A 16998-nucleotide genomic window follows, 5' to 3' on the forward strand; every position below is an offset into this window, starting at 1 on the left:
TAATGTGGGGACTCAAACTCACAAAACCTGAGGCCATTACCTGAGCTGAAATCAACAGTTGGTTGCTTCACCGACTTAGCCACACAGGCGCCCCCACTCCCCAAGTCTTGAGAATAAATTTACATGAGCAAGCAAAAACTAAAGCAATAACTGGAGCTTGTGGAGGGACATATAATTAAGCTTGGCAAATTAATTATATTTATCAATTCTTTCTACGGAAAACCTTCTAACATGAGAAGAAAGGAATTTAAGCTATTACACAACACGACCAAAGAGAATGAGAGAAAAGTAACGGGTAAGGAATTTCAAACAATTTTTGGAAAAGAGAAAGTATGTAGAGGGTACGTTCTCGTTAAAACATGGTGAGTGAACATCTACATTTATCCTCAATCAAAATGAGTACAAAACAATATGAATACGCTAATTCATCAGGGCAAAGATAATGCCAACAAAACAAAATAAAACAAAAAACAAAAAACGAAAAAACCCAAACCACAACAGTCAAAATGTGAACATATTCTAGAAGTAGAAAAAGAGATGAAGATGCTAACAAGACTGAGAACACAAAATACCAACAACTTAAAAAAGGCTGTCCACAATTAAAAGCATCAGATACCTTAGGAGTGGAAGTATGAGATGGTAGCTAAAACCAGAACAATGGTTGAAAGTCTGTATAAGGAATGCTTAAATGTCCAGATTCTCTAGTCATTCTCATCCCAACCCACAAGACCATAGTTTTATTATATAAAGAAACTGAATCAGGGTTCAAACCTTTAAAAAAACAAAACAAAACAATAATAGAAGGTGGGGAGAGGTGCCATATGAAAACAAGACAGGCTGAGATCAAGTCTACATACTGAGGATTAAGAATATTATTCTGCTTCCCTTGTTTATGACACAAAGATGGTAGCTAAGTTTAAACCTCCACAAACAGCAGAAGAGTGGAGGATACCTTTTTCCCTTAAAAAGTTTAAAAGGTCATGGGGTGCCTGGGTGGCTCAGTTGGTTAAGCATCTGACTTCAGCTCAGGTCATGATCTCGCGGTCTATGGGTTTGAGCCCCACATCAGCCTCTGTGCTGACAGCTCAGAGCCTGGAGCCTGCTTCAGATTCTGTGTCTTCTTCTCTCTCTGCCCCTCCCACACTCACGCCCTGTTTCGCTCTGTCTTTCAAAAATAAATAAACGTTAAAAAAAATAAAAAAAAAAGAAAGTTTAAAAGGTCACAGAAAGACACATATCAACATATTAATGTCCACATATTAACATTTGGGGATTTCCCAGTGAAAAGCTCATACTTTTCTAGTCAAAAAGCTCTTCTAATCAACCAGTCAACTTTTTACATTTTCTTTTTTTTTTTAATTTATTTTGAGAGAGGGAGCATGTGTGTGCACATGTATATGAGTGGGGGAGGGGCAGAAAGACGGAAAGAGAAAATTCCAAGCAGCCTCTGTGCTGTCAGTGCAGATCCCAACGTGGGGCTCAAACTCACAAACCCTGAGATCATGACCTGACTTGAAATCAAGAGTCGACTGAATCTTAATTGACTGAGCCCCCAGGGTGCCCTAACTTTTTACATTTTCAATCTTAAATATGAATGGACTTTCAAATATCGACAGACACTGAAGAAAGCATCCAATATGAACAACAGAGAGGAAAACAAAATGAAAAAGAAATTCAGAGTAAACATACAATGCAGCAAACAGAAGAAAAGTTAAAAACAAAAAATAAAATAAAACCAAAAAAACCTCAGCAGCAACAAGCACCCTAAAACAGTAAATTCCTTTGACATGAACATTTAGAGGCCATGGTAGGGTTGATATTTTCCTTGTTTCAATGTTGTTGTGTTTCAGGAAATAGAGGCCCAAGGAGATAGAGAAAGGTGGGGGAGACAGCGGGTTGGTGGAATAGTCAGAACACACAGAGTATTTATCAATTAAGTTTGTCATCTTCTATGGTGTGGTTTGTGGCCCCCCAAAACAATGATAATATAACATCAAGATCACCATAATCAAATATGATTATAATGAAACATTTTGAAATATTGTAGGAATTACCAAAATGTGACACAGAGACATGAAGTGAGCAAATGCTGGTAAAAAATGGCACTGATACATTTACATGACATAGGTTGCCCAAAATCTTCAATTTGTAAAAAATATACTGTGAAGCACAAAAAAGCAAAGCACAATAAAATGAGGCATGCTTATATAGCTAGAACAATAGTGGCTATGAGTTGGTAAATACTGAAGCTGATAAAGAGTACATGGGGATTCATTATACTATTGTCTACTTTTGTACATATTGAATTTTTTCCATAATAAAATATTAAAAAGAAGACCAGAAAATAAGGAAAAAACAAAAGCTGGGGAATCAGGAACTTGAGAATGCAACAGAGCAGAATGGATGACAGGTGTGCACCATGTCCAAAGAAAAAGCAGTTGAAATTAAAGTAAAACAGAGGTCTGTGGAAAGGGGACCTCCAGGAATATGAAAAAAATACATACATATATATTTTATGTGCTTGTATGACATTTTGGAAGTTGACAGATCTGTTGGAATCTTTGAATACAAATTATGATGGTTTTATTGAAAAACAAAAGATTGAAAAAAGGAAATAATTATAATATAAAAAGTTGACCAAGAAAGAAGCAGTCTACTACTTAATCTTTTAGAGAACAATATTTAATTTATTTAGTCCATGGTGAATCCTAGAGACACAGATAGTGAATTACCAGATAATTCAAACACTGGAAAGAGAGTGGAAGAAAAATGGTGACAAGAGGTGTTTAAATTACTGCTCTTTTACTTTTTAGTTTTGTGATTTGGACAAGGGACTTCTTCCAAACCTGTTTACTCATCTATAAAATGGAATCATTTTAGTATCATCATTCTTAAGAGAACTGTTGAAAGAATTAAAGCTAATATATCTAAAATATATGCCTTATATATGAAACGTAATATGAACCTAATAAAAATGACATATTTTAGTTACTGATTGGAGAGATATTCTAACAATAATGTTCAATAAAAAATCATAGTACAGAAGACTATATATAATATGGCTCTAATTAAATAAAATTGCCTACCTATTCATCTCCATTTCTCACTCTTTCTCCTTCTGTCTCTACCTCTGACCTCTTATTGACCTAAGTAAAGAAGCTATCTAAAGAGAAAGTTATCAAAACACACTTAGTAATGGTTATTTCTACATAGTGAGAATTTAGTTAATTTTTACTTATTTAAAATTTTTTTCTTGGGGCGCCTGGGTGGCTCAGTCGGTTAAGCGGCCGAGTTCAGCTCAGGTCATGATCTCGCGGTCCGTGAGTTCGAGCCCCGCGTCGGGCTCTGTGCTGACAGCTCGGAGCCTGGAGCCTGTCTCGGATTCTGTATCTCCCTCTCTCTGACCCTCCCCCATTCATGCTCTGTCTCTCTCTGTCTCAAAAATAAATAAAGGTTAAAAAAAAAATCAAAAAAAAATAAAATAAAATTTTTTTCTTGTTTGATTTGTTACAATGATCATTTTTCCAAAGCAATACAAGATCTTTAAATTAGTAAAAACAAAGGAAAATAAAACAACTTAAAAAGACAAGATTAAAGCATGGGGTAAAGTGATGTTGATTGAAATTAGCAGATGACAGTATTACATGTAGGCTATAGAGAAAAATGAAAACAATTTACTTGTTAGTATACTTGGATTATAGCATTTTTCTTTCTGGTTTTATTATATAGTATTATACTTTTTTTTCATATATATGTATGTATATTTTATAAGTTCTTACTCATATTAAGCCAAAATCCACGTCCCTATTAAGTTTCATTTCTTGATAATAGTTTTGCCCCCTGAGGCCACAAAGACAAAAGTCTAATTCCTTTCAAACATGACAGATCTTTAAATATTTAAAGACTTGTTCCCCCTAAGCCTTCTCTTTTTCAAATTCCTATAGGCTTCATAAGATCAAGCACTATGTCTTATTCATCTTTGTATTGCCGGCAGGTCTGAAATAATGTCTTAAATATAGTAGGCAATCAATAACACAGGCATTTGTAGAGATGAATATGAAATACTCTCACTATTCTGGTCACCCTTTCCCAGCTATGTTTTCATTTGTTAACATACTTCCTATAATATAACTTTTAGTCCCCTCTCAGTTCCTCATGCTCCTTATCTCCAATGACCTTTCTAAAACTCTACTCCAACCATTCCAGTTCTACCTGGTAAATTCAGACATTCCACTCTGTAATGCCCCACTTTCTGGTCCAGTTGTTCACTTATACCCACTGTATCTTCACTATCACATCAGGACCTTTCCGTCAATTGACCACACTACTTTCACTATATCCACAACATCCTTCCTGTCTTCATGCCTTTCCTCACCTTGCATGGATTTCCCAGTCCATACATCAACTTTGCTCTTATTAACATCACATAATTTCCTTGTCTCACAGTCCACCTGTCACAAGCTGGTTAAAAAAAAAAAAATCTTGGATAGATCCAACCAAAAGACTTTTCTAAGACTGTACCCACACTACTAGGTGTTGCTGGGGAAATTGTACCTTTGCCAGAATACCAGTTCCACAACAAATCTAAAATTGCTGTTCTCAAATGGATACTCAGTGTGCTGCAGTCAATTATGCCACACTAATCTCATTATCTCACTCCCCTTTCAGCAATATCTCACACTGTGTAGACAACCATCAAACATTCGCCCCTCTATTTTTCCATTTCTCTAAGCACATAACTGTCTTTCCCATTTCCAAAAAAATTAAACTCATCATCTTCTTGCCACCCTGAAAAACATAGATATTCTCAATAATACCATGTAGCCATAAAAAAGGATGAAGTTATTTATACATACAAAAAAAAAAAAGAACAAATAAGTGAACCTCTGCTCAGGTCCATAAGGACAAAATAAAAAACAATGCAGATGTTTACACTGTGTAGCATCTGTGTAAAAAATATGTATCTGTTGGATGCCTGGGTGGTTCAGTCGGTTGAGCATTTGACTTCAGCTCAGGTTATAATCTTGAGGTTTGTGGGTTCAAGCCCCACATCAGGCTCTGTGCTGACAGTGCAGAGCCTGCTTAGAGTTCTCTCTCTCTCTGCTCCTCCCCCCCTCAAAATAAATAAACTTAAAAAATATGAATTTGCTTGAAAATGCACACAATTTCTGTGAAAAAATTAAAAACAACGTATAGTTTCCAGAAAAAAGTGAGTGAAAATATTTTTCAAAATACACACTCTTATATAGATTTAGAAGTTTGAACAATGTGAAAGTGTGGTCTTAAAGTGATGTACAAACCAGACTTGTGCATCTAGTCATGCATGTACCTTTCATGCTTTAAAACCCCACACTGAGGAGGCTGGCAGGCAGAGGGAATGGGGAGTTATTGTTTAATGTTTGGGATGATGAGTGAGTTCTGGAGATAGATGGTGGTGATGTTCACACAACATGAATGTACTTAATATAACCGAACTATAAACTTAAAAATGGTTAAAATGGTAAATTTTCTCATGTATATTTCACTGTAATAAAAAAACTCTTGCAATACTAACAAATAAAAAACATAAAACACCTTGCAGTGCCTTCTTACTACTATTCTGATGAAGAAGACCCCATATAATACACCCATAACTAACTCCATTCTGTCTTGAGACTCTGTTTTATTAGCTTAAAAATATTCATATGACCTGGCCTACTTTTAGTTCCTCAAAGGCTTAGTAGTCTCTTTTGCTCTCAGACTTAGCACATAAAATTTCTCTTCCTGGAATGCAAATAATATCACTTACTCACAGGATGCCCTTTCTGTCCTTTGTGACGTGAATGTTCACTCTGTTAAACTCTGCCATAATATCCTTTACTTCCCTTTTATGACACTCACCACAACTGTTATTATCTGGTTAGTGTTTGTTTGACTTGAGACCTCAGTGAAGGTTGGAACCATGTAGGTGTTGTTCTGTAATGCATATCTGATGCCTAACACATAGCATTGCAAATAACAGATAGCCTATAAATATTTTTTGAATGAATGGGTTAATTCAAAATTAAACCCGCTCCAGATATAGTCTAATCAATGAGTGGAGTAGAACCATCCCTTACCCGGAATGTTAATCTGAATAGTATGTCTCAGTATTACCTTATTTTTACCAGTTATGACAGACCGGTGGCTTCAGCTTAGCCTATGTTTATTCAAAACCAGAAGTCTTTTTGAACTAAACTAGTGATAATAGGTGAGGATTTCTCAAATCCCTTCCACACAAAGCAGACTTTCTAAGCAAAAGTGCAAAATTTGTCCTATTAATTTTTATCTAATTATTTTTCAAACTTATCTCTGCCATCCAGTATATTCACCATTTTTCTCATATTTTAGCCATTTGCAAATGGAATAGACCTGACCTCTATTTAGCTCATAGATAAGAACATTAAATGTGACAGTGCTGAGGACAAAATACAGTGCAATTCCATAAGAGACATTTCTTGAAGCTGGCAAGACCTATTAATTAACACTTGTGGAAAATGGCTACAAATACCTTTAATATGTATTGACATCCAGCATTTTCTCTCTCATAAAAATTTAGACAACTATTTCTCCTAAGAGGTAGAAATGGCAGAAAATATCAGCAGTAATGAAAGTTTAGAAAATTTGATAGATTTTCATAAAAATATGCTGAGATATTCTTAACCTTTAAGCATGATATCAGGGAGGACAAATTTGTCTTCCCATAGTGTGCCTTTTGAAGGTGGCTGCCGATAACAGAATGCTTCGCTGGATTATATATGTGTCCCCTTTTTCTGTGTAAAAGAACATTTATTAAAGTTGCCATTTCTGAGGTCTTTCTTACTGCCAGGAAAAGTGAAAAAAAAAAAAAAAAAAAAAGCAAGATGAAGTCAGATACAGCGCAAGCCATTTAATGTTGCCAGGTGCCTAGAAAGTGACAGAGCGTGACTGGGTGATCTGTTAAAGTCTTTCCTAGCTCTAATGTGCTAATGGTTGATGACTGAATGTGCTGCCTATCCAAATCATATTTGTATTTATAGCTTCCCCTAACTATAATGCAGTACAGTGAATGATGTAAGAGATTGTGCATATGGGATGTTCTGGTTGAGTAATACTTTCTCTGTGCCTCTCAAGTCAAACCAGGTAGCTAGACTTCTCATCTCCAAATCACATTTGCATTAATATACTTCTGTTTGTGATCTCATATGTATCTAATAAACTTTATCAAGATTAAGTTGTATTTTTGCTCAAGCTTCATTTAACTTAATTTGAATACAGCCATATTTCAAATATAAAATATGGGTCTAGAACTGAATATCTAACCATAATGTGCTTTCTGCACAATTATAGTGTGAAAATGACATCTTTATGAAATTGAAACATTATGGACAAAATTTAACATTCCAAACTAACTTAAAATGCCAGGAAATGCCTTGATCTGAATCATAGTTTATGATACCATACTGGTTTCAAGGTAAAGAAGTAAAGGAATAACATAAAATTTTTGAAATGGAATCTGGAAGAAAATGTCTTTTGAAAAGCATAGTAATAATATTGAAGTGGCTTTCTCTAGTAAATAGGAAATAGAACAAAATCTCCCCAATCATAAAGCATTTCCAAAATGTCATTTTTCATTTGCAACAGCATATATATTAATAATCAAGAAAGGGACAGTTATACACTTCGGTTCTCATATGACAAATCCTAATCAGAAAAGATGAAATTCTCTGACTCTAGGATTTCTTAGTCCCCTAAAGATAAATCCAATTAATATGTTTGTTTTATGTAAGCAAACTTTTGGCATTTATAGTCTGCAATAATTGTGACTAAGAGCTTCCTAACAATATGTAGCATCATGTCTATTTGGCATTTTATCTTAAAATTATTTATTATTATTTATGTATAGAAAGACATGATGACATGTTCTAGTCACAGGACTAGAATAATCTTGAAATTCATATGGAACCACAAAGGACCTCAAATAGCCAAAGGAGTCTGGAGAAAAAAGAACCAAATTTCAAATTTGGTTCAAATACCAAATTTCAAGATACAGTACAAAGATATAGTATTCAAAGAGTATGGCAGTGGCACAAAAATAGACACTTAGATTAACGGAACAGAGTAGAGAGCTCAGAAATAAACCCACACTTATACAGTGAATTAGTTTACAACAAAGGGGGCAAGAATATATGATAAGGCTAAAGACAGTCTTTTCAATAAATGGTATTGTGAAAACTGGACAGCTACAAGCAAAAAAAGAGAAAGAAACTGGACCACTTCCTTATACAATATACAAAAATAAAATCAAAATGGATTAAAGACCTAAATGTGAGACCTGAAACCATACAACTCCTAGAAGAAACATAAACAGTAATCTCTGAGACATCACCCTTAGCAACGTATTCATGGATGTGACTCCTAAGGGCAAGGGGAAAAAAAGCAAAAATGAACCATTCAGACTACACCAAAATAAAAACCTTTTGGAAAGCAAAGGAAACCATTAACAAAACAAAAAAGCAACCTATGAACAGAGAAAGATATTTGCAAATGATATATCTGATAAGGAGTTAATATACAAGACATAGAAAGGACTTAAAAAACTCAACACTGGAAAAGCAAACAATCTGATTAAAAAATGGGTGGAGGATCTGAATAGACATTTTCCCAAAGAAGACATACAGATGGCCAATAGACAGATGAAAAGATGCTCAATTAACACTGCTAATCATCAGGGAAATGCAATTCTCCAAATCCTATTTGTATGATTCTCCAAATGATATGATTCTCCAAATCCTATTTGTATTTACAGCTTCCTCTAAATATAACCCAATCAGAATGGCTAGTAGCAAAAGATAAGTGTTGGCGAGGATGTGGAAAAAAGGAATCCCTTGTGCACTGTGACTGGGAATGTAAAATAGTGCAATCACTATGGAAAACAATATGGAGGTTCCTAAAAAAATTAACAAGAGAAATACTATATGATCCAGTAATTCCACTACTGGGTATTTACCCAAAGAAAACAAAAACACTAATTCAGAAGATATATGTATCCCTATGTTTATAGTAGCATTATTTACAATAGCCAAATTGGAAGCAACCCAAGTGTCCACTGATAGATGAAAGGATAAAGAAGATGTGGTATATAAACACAAAAAAAATCATCATCAGTCATAAAAAGGAATGCTATTTTGGCATTTATGGCAACATGGATGAACCTAAAGGGTATTATGCTTAGTGAAATAAGTCAGACAGACAAAGACAAATGCCATATGGTTTAACTTATATGTGGAACCTAAAAAACAAAACAAATGAACAAACAAACAGACAAAGCAAGTTCTTAAATACAGGGAATAGACCAGTAGTTGCCAGAGGGGGAGTGGGTGGGGATCTGGGTGAAATAAGTGAAGGGGATTAAGAAGTACAATATTCCAGGGGCGCCTGGGTGGCTCAGTCGGTTGGGCGGCCGTTGGGCGGCCGACTTGGGCTCAGGTCATGATCTCGCGGTCTGTGAGTTCAAGCCCTGCGTCGGGCTCTGTGCTGACAGCTCAAAGCCTGGAGCCTGTTTCAGATTCTGTGTCTCCCTGTCTCTGACCCTCCCCCGTTCATGCTCTGTCTCTCTCTGTCTCAAAAATAAATAAACGTTAAAAAAAAAATTTTAATAAAAAAAAAATTAAAAAAAAAGAAGTACAATATTCCAGTTACAGAATAAAATATGGAGATGAAAAGTACAGTACAGGGAATATAGTCAATAACATAATAATATTGTATGGTGACAGATGGTGACTACACCTCTTGTGGTGAACACTGTACAGAATTGTTAAATTACTATGCTGTACAACTAAAATTAATATATCATTGTATGTCAACTATACTTCAATAATTAAAAATTAATTATTATAATCAATGATGTATGCTGAATTTTATCAAGTTACATCTCAGCATAAATGGAGATGATATAATGAAGTTTTTCCTTTTCATTATTAACATGACTATATTAATACATTTTCTAATATTAAACTATACTTGCTGATATGAATCCCATTTGCATATGGCTAACATACTAGGTATTTTAAGAAGTTTCTGGTTTATACTAATATTGAAGATTCCTACATTTACAATCTTAAGTAAAAATAGGTCTGTGTGTGTGTGTGTATGTATGTGTGTATGTGTGTGTGTGTGTGTGTGTGTGTATGATACTGTGTGACGATATCAGTGTTCATCTGACTTCATACAGTTTGGAAGGGCTCTTTCTATCTCTGTTCCCTACAGTCCTTTAAAAAGCACTAGAACACCATGACTACATAGGGTTATTTAAAAAACTTGTAGAAGGATAAAGGAAAACACACACACACACACATACACACACACACACACACAGAAAAAATGTACGGGACTAAGGGACTCATATCACAAAGAGCCAATTTCTATAATATATAAGATTTCCAGTATATCAGTAAGAAAAAAAACAGCAAGTTTAGTAGAATAAAAGGTAAAGAACATAAACACAACAAAAAGGAAAAAAGTACAAATGACTCTTACATGTATGAAAAAATGCTCAATTGCATTTAGTAACATGAGAAGACAAATGTGTATAACAACTACCATCACATTTCATCAGCAAAATGAAATAATTTCTATTTGAACATGGTGGCAAGGTGTGGGGAAATAGACAATCTTACTGCTGGTGGGAATATAAATTGGTATACTATGGTGGAGCATAGTTTGAAAAAATCTAAAAAATATACAAATACATTGTACCAGGAACTCCTCCTCTATAAATTTATCTTGCAGACTTACTGCTATGTGTGTGACATGAAATATTAAAATAGCTTATAATTATTGAGTACTCACTACATGCCACTCACTGTTCAAGCCTTATAAATATTAGCTAATGTAAGTCTCCTAATAACTCTTTGAGCCAGGAATAATTATTTTCTCTTTTTAGAGCTAAAGATGCTAAGGTATGGGGAGGTAAAGTTACTTTTGTAAAATGAAACATGGTAAGTACTGGATAGGAATATAAAAGACAGGTGGCCCAGTTCTAGTTTTGCATTCTCTTTGCCAATACAAAGAGAGGCTCTTTGCCTCTCAAAATGTGCAAGGGTATTCACTGCTGTATTGGACCCAACATCTATTTACCACAAAGGACTAGTAATGGTAGACTAAATAAATTATAGTGCATTTAACAAAAAGAGGGGCACCTGGGTGGCTCAGTTGCTTAAGCGTCAGACTTCAGCTCAGGTCATGATCTCATGTCACGTGGGTTCAAGCTCTGCATCGGCCTCTGTGCTGACACCTCAGAGCCTGGAGCCTGCTTTGGATTTTGTGTCGCCCTCTCTGCCCCTCCCCAACTCGTGTTCTGTCTCTCTCTCTCTCTCAAAAATAAATAAACTAAAAAAATAAACTAAAAACAAAAGAGAGCAAAAAGAATGTCAAAGCCCTTTTAAGAACTCATATAGAAAGCTCTCTAACACATACTAGGTGAAAACAGCAAACAGCACACAATGTGTACATTATACAACTATATATTTATATACATACTCATATATTTATATATATACTTATATATTTATATATATGCATATAAATGACATGAAACGATATTATACATACAGAATCATATGTACTTTTTTTTTTTAACGTTTATTTATTTTTGAGACAGAGAGAGACAGAGCATGAGTGGGGGAGGGTCAGAGAGAGAGGGAGACACAGAATCGGGAGCAGGCTCCAGGCTCCGAGCTGTCAGCACAGAGCCCGATGCGGGGCTTGAATTTGCGAACCACGAGATCATGACCCGAGCCGAAGTCGGACACTTAACCGACTGAGCCACCCAGGCGCCCCAATCATATGTACTTTTTAATGCATGGAGTATCTCCAGAAGGATACACAATAAATCGCCAACAGTGGTTACCTGGGAACGGAAATGGTTGGCTGGGGCATGAGTGGAATAGGAACTTACTTTTCACTTTTGTAGACTGTATACACTTATCCAGTGAATACAAATAAATAATTTCAAAAATAAAATAAATGGGAGGTAAATTAGAATAAAGAAAAACTGTCATTACCTACTTCTTTTATTTATTTTATACATAGGTCTTCCACACAAGATTTTACTTGAAGAAATTATTCCATAACCACAAAAGTTCGAAAAACACTGGAATAAAGAATGACTAATGAAACCTTAATGTTCACAGTAAGTATATGAGGATTAAAATTAATAGGAAGTAGTTTTTCATACCTCACATGGGCATTACAGTATCTTTTGGCATACTCGGTCCATGTTCCAAATTTTTGTGGAAAGAGAGCTTCAATCTGCATGAAAAGCTGTAACAACACAAGTGCTCTCAATATGTTGCAACATTTTGAAGTAAATATTATTTCTATGATAAATCCAGTTAACAAAATAATAAAAAAAAGAAAAGAGAAAATCTACCTCTTCTTTCTCAAGCCTCCTCCTCCCCCTTCATCCACCCATCTCTGCCATCCTATTCTTCAGGGATAACTGCTATCCTTTTCTCTAACGTACATTTATATATTTTGTATGCCTACATAAGGATATGTATACAATAAAACCTTGATTGTGAGTAACTTGTTCTGCGAGTGTTCTGCAAGATGAGCAAATATTTCTAATAAATTTTAACTTGATAAATGAGCAATTTCTTGCAATACCAATAGTATATGATGCTGAACATCACATGATCACAACTGAGCCAATGGTTCTTCTCACTCTCTCTCCCTGAGAGATTGTGGGTGATCGTCTCCCATGCTAGGAGGCTTGGTCTCAGGCCATGGTGTTTGGCAGAAATCAACGATTTTTCAGAACACTGGAAGGCGCTAGTATATTTTTTGTCACTTCAAAGCACCTATGGACAGTCCTTTGCTTTTCCATACAAGAGTAAGCTTAGGAATCCTTTGCTTCATTCTAGGTCATACTGCCTGCAGATACAGACCCTTTTCTCTGCTGCCTTCTTGCCAGTTATATTAAATACAGTGTATGACAAGAGTTTACTAACACTGTACTGTAGTCAACATCCATCAGTAATAGTGAAAGTCATCCTACACAATAACCCTCGTCTCTTGTCTCCCTCACACCAGCCACGAAGGTTTTCAAAGGTAAATGCAAGTTCATTTATTTTTCTTTATATTTTGTATTTTAAAATTATTTTGTTATATTACATTATTGTAATCATATTTATATGAATATTCTTGTGTCTTGGAATGTATCATCTGAATTTCCATTATTTCTTATGGGGAAACTCACTTTGAAATACAAGTACTTTGGATTACAAACATGTTTCTGGAATGAATTATGCTGGCAAACCAAGGTTTTACTGTATATTCTCTTTTCTTCACATGAAGATCATCATATTATACATATACAACTAGAATTTTGTTCCCTAAAACATGTCTTAGACTTTATCAAAGTACATATACATCTATTTGTACTTAGTTTTAAAAATTAACTAAGCAAAGTATTACCATAATAAAGCATTGTTTAAAGGCCCATGGCACTCATTCCTACGTGGAGGTACTGTAAAATATTTAAACAGTCTCCTTATCATGGACATATAGGCTGTTTGTAGCTTTTATACAGTTATAAAAGTTAATAACATACATGTAAGTCTATGTATGTGTATGTGTGCATATATAAACATATGCAGGTGTAGGTATATGTATCTACAACATCTATCAATAATTTATCTATTTACTTACCTATCTATCCAATCCATCTACCCAACCATCCACCTACCCACCAATCTGCATCTCCATTAGATGAGACTGTAGAATATATTTTTAGAAATGAAATAGGTGGGTTTAAGGTACGTGTTTTTTAAAGCTTGATGGATGTTACTGTGTTACACTGTAAAATGCAGGTCCCAATTTATATTCTCATCAGTAATATGACATCTTTCATTTTTATAACTGATAGGCTACACATAGTAATGTCTGTTATTTTAGTATGTTTTTTAAAATTGGCAGCTTCATTGAGAAATAATTTATATATCACTTTTATTGTTCATACTTTTACAGTGTATAATTCACTGGCTCTTCATATATTCACAAAATGCCTCAATGACCACTATCTAATTCTGTAATATTTTTATCACTATAGAAAGGAAGCCCATACCCATTACTAGTCATTTCCTATTCTCCCTCTCCCTAATCCTGGCAATCACCAATCTGATTCCTATTTCCATTAATTTGCCTTTCTTGATATTTCACATAAATAGCATCATACAGTATGTAGCCTCTGTGTCTGACTTCGTTCACTTAGCATAGTGCTTTCAAGGCTCACCCATGTTGTAGAATGTATCAGTACTTCATCCTTTTTATGGCTGCATTTTCATTATCCATTCATCAGTTATGGACACTGGCTTCTTACTACTTTCTGGATATTACAAATAATGCTACTATGAACATCTGTATCTATATAATTTTTTATGAATATTTGTTTTCAGTTTTCTTGTGTATATACTTAAAAATGGAATTGCTAGGTCTCATGGTAACTCTGGTTTTAACTTTCTAAGTAATTGACAACAAGTTTTCCAAGGAGTAAAATTTATAGCAGTATATGTCTACGTTAAAAAAGAAGAACAATCTCAAATCAATAACCTAATTTTCTACCTTAAGACATTGGGAAAGAAAGAGTAAACTAAACAGAAAACAGCAGGAATATATAATAAAGACTAGAATGGAAATAAACAAGATAGAGAATGGAAAAACAACAGAAAAAAAATTAATGAAACCAAATACTGGTTTTTGGAAAGATTGAGATATTGATAAAATTTTAGCTAGACTACCCAAATTAAAAAAAGAGAGAGAAGACTCAAGTTACTAAAATCCAAAATAAAAGAGGGGACATTACTACCAACCTCATAAGGAAGAAAGGGAATACCATGAACAAATGTATACTAATAAGTTAGATTACTTAGATAAAATGCAAAAATGCCTAGAAAGACAAAAAGTATCAAACTGACTCAAGAAGAAATACACAATCTAAACAGACATATATTCAGTGAATAGAATGAATCATTAATTTAAAAAATACCCACAAAGGAAAACTCAAGCTCAGATGGCTTCACCGCTAAACTCTACCAAATATTTACAAACAAATACCAACGTTTCATAAACTCCTCTAAAAAACAGAAAAGGAGAGAATACTTCCCAACTCATTCAATGAAACCAGTATTGCTTTGATAACAAAACTAAAGATATAACAGGAAAACTATAGATCAGTATCTCTTCTGAATAAACACACAAAAGTCATTAACAAAATAAAGCAAACTGAATCCAGCAACAAATAAAAGGATGATAACACAGTCAAGTGAGATTTATCATGGAATGCAAGGTTGGTTTAACATCTGAAATCAATTAACATAATACACCTTACCAATAGCTATCTCCCAGTCTTGGCTCACTAAAACAGATAACAATTGCTACTTATGTTAAGTGCTTACCATGTGCCAGGACACACAGCAAGATACTTTCAAACTAGTATTGCCTTTAATTCTTACAACTACAAGACAAAAAGCACATTGTTTTCTATGACTCAGTGTTCATTAATAGAAAGGACTTCTCTAGGTTACAGTGACCCTTACAGACTCATAAGAATTTCATCCATCATTTCTTTTTTAATTACTCCATGCTCTACTTGGCTCTAAGAATAGTAAGGCTAAATGGGGTATCAAACAAATACCTTATTCCTCCATTCTAAGTAATTACCCTATCTGATCTGAACATAAGTACTAGTTTCTCTCTATCTTTCCAACCATGGATTTTGAAGTAAAAGAGAAATAGAAAGAAGTTCTGTAATGCAATACAAAAGATATAAAATAGATTAAAATCCAATCCCAAGGAGCTTAAAATGTAAAACAACAAACTGGATAAGTGAAGATTAAAACCATATCAGAACCACAATAAATGTGGTGACTATTACAACTTTACACTAAATATGAAAACCTTATGCCAAAAGTAAAAACTATTTTTTTTATATACATGTGCAAGCACAGGAAAGGTTCACATATAAATAGAGAAGACAGTCATAGTAAAAGATGTATTTAATCATTAATAGCCATCTAGAAGTTCCCAAAGTATTCTTCTAGCATTTGAAGCAACTAATTTGAAATTAAACACTGCAAAATAGGTGAATGATATATATTTTTAAAGCCAAAGTATAAGGATTCTAATACCTCTTCAGGCCTTCCCAAGGCTGGAGTTCCTGTAAGAAGAATGGCTCGTTTGGCTGTCTGTACTATTGGCAGTAAAATCTTGCTGCGGGTTGCATTCCTGGACTTCATGTAGTGTGATTCATCCACTATAACAACTTTGAAATTCTGATTATTCAATGCACATATCAAAGTCTCTGCATCTGTGGTTAAAAGACCATAACCTAGAATTGTCACTTTGCTTGTAGATATTCTCCTAGGGAAGAAAAAATCCATATATTTAAAAATATTTCAGTAACCAATTTATCATAAACAATACAACTCTTTGGGAAGAAATTCAGAGGAAATAAAGAAAAATACTGCTGAAACTCAATTTCTCTTAAGATTTTAGAGTTTTCAGATATGACAAGCAAGAATGCAAAATTTAAAATTTTGGTTAACCAAAACCAAATTTTTGGGTAAATTGTCTTTGGAAGATTTTCACATCTACCAAGCCACATGTTACTAGGATTAGGATATTACTTCTGAGAATATTTGCTTCCAGACATCTAGAATTGTGGATAAAGTGGATACTCAAATATTAGTTGAATCTTTATTGAAGCCTTCCCACAGAGAAGAGGGCAAGCAGCATTTTTCAGCCCAGGTGGTAGTGGGATTTTGAAGACACTACTTAGTATTGAAGGGCTGTCCAGGGCACAGCAGGGCATCTCATATTCCTAGACTGTCCCACTAAGACCAGCAGAGTCCTTGAAACCATGACAACAAAAATTCCCAGCCATGGGGTGATGAAGTATGGGAAAGGAGAGAGGGTACCACTTTATACAGAGTAACACGG

The 16998-nt window shown here is 34.5% G+C and overlaps 1 protein-coding gene across 7 annotated transcripts in view; it reads right to left on the reverse strand.

The window, feature by feature from the left end:
* ZRANB3 (zinc finger RANBP2-type containing 3) overlaps nt 1–16998 on the reverse strand; it is a 303727-nt gene that overhangs the window by 100484 nt on the left and 186245 nt on the right. For all 7 annotated transcript variants that reach the window (XM_042994356.1, XM_015545089.2, XM_042994357.1 and 4 more), the window contains 2 exons: nt 16188–16419; nt 12236–12321 (listed from right to left, as the gene is read on the reverse strand). In XM_042994356.1, the coding sequence (XP_042850290.1) occupies nt 12236–12321; nt 16188–16419 (318 nt within the window). The remainder of the gene's footprint in view (nt 1–12235; nt 12322–16187; nt 16420–16998) is intronic.

Source organism: Panthera tigris, chromosome C1 (assembly GCF_018350195.1).
Source record: "Panthera tigris isolate Pti1 chromosome C1, P.tigris_Pti1_mat1.1, whole genome shotgun sequence".
NCBI classification, from domain to species: domain Eukaryota; kingdom Metazoa; phylum Chordata; class Mammalia; order Carnivora; family Felidae; genus Panthera; species Panthera tigris.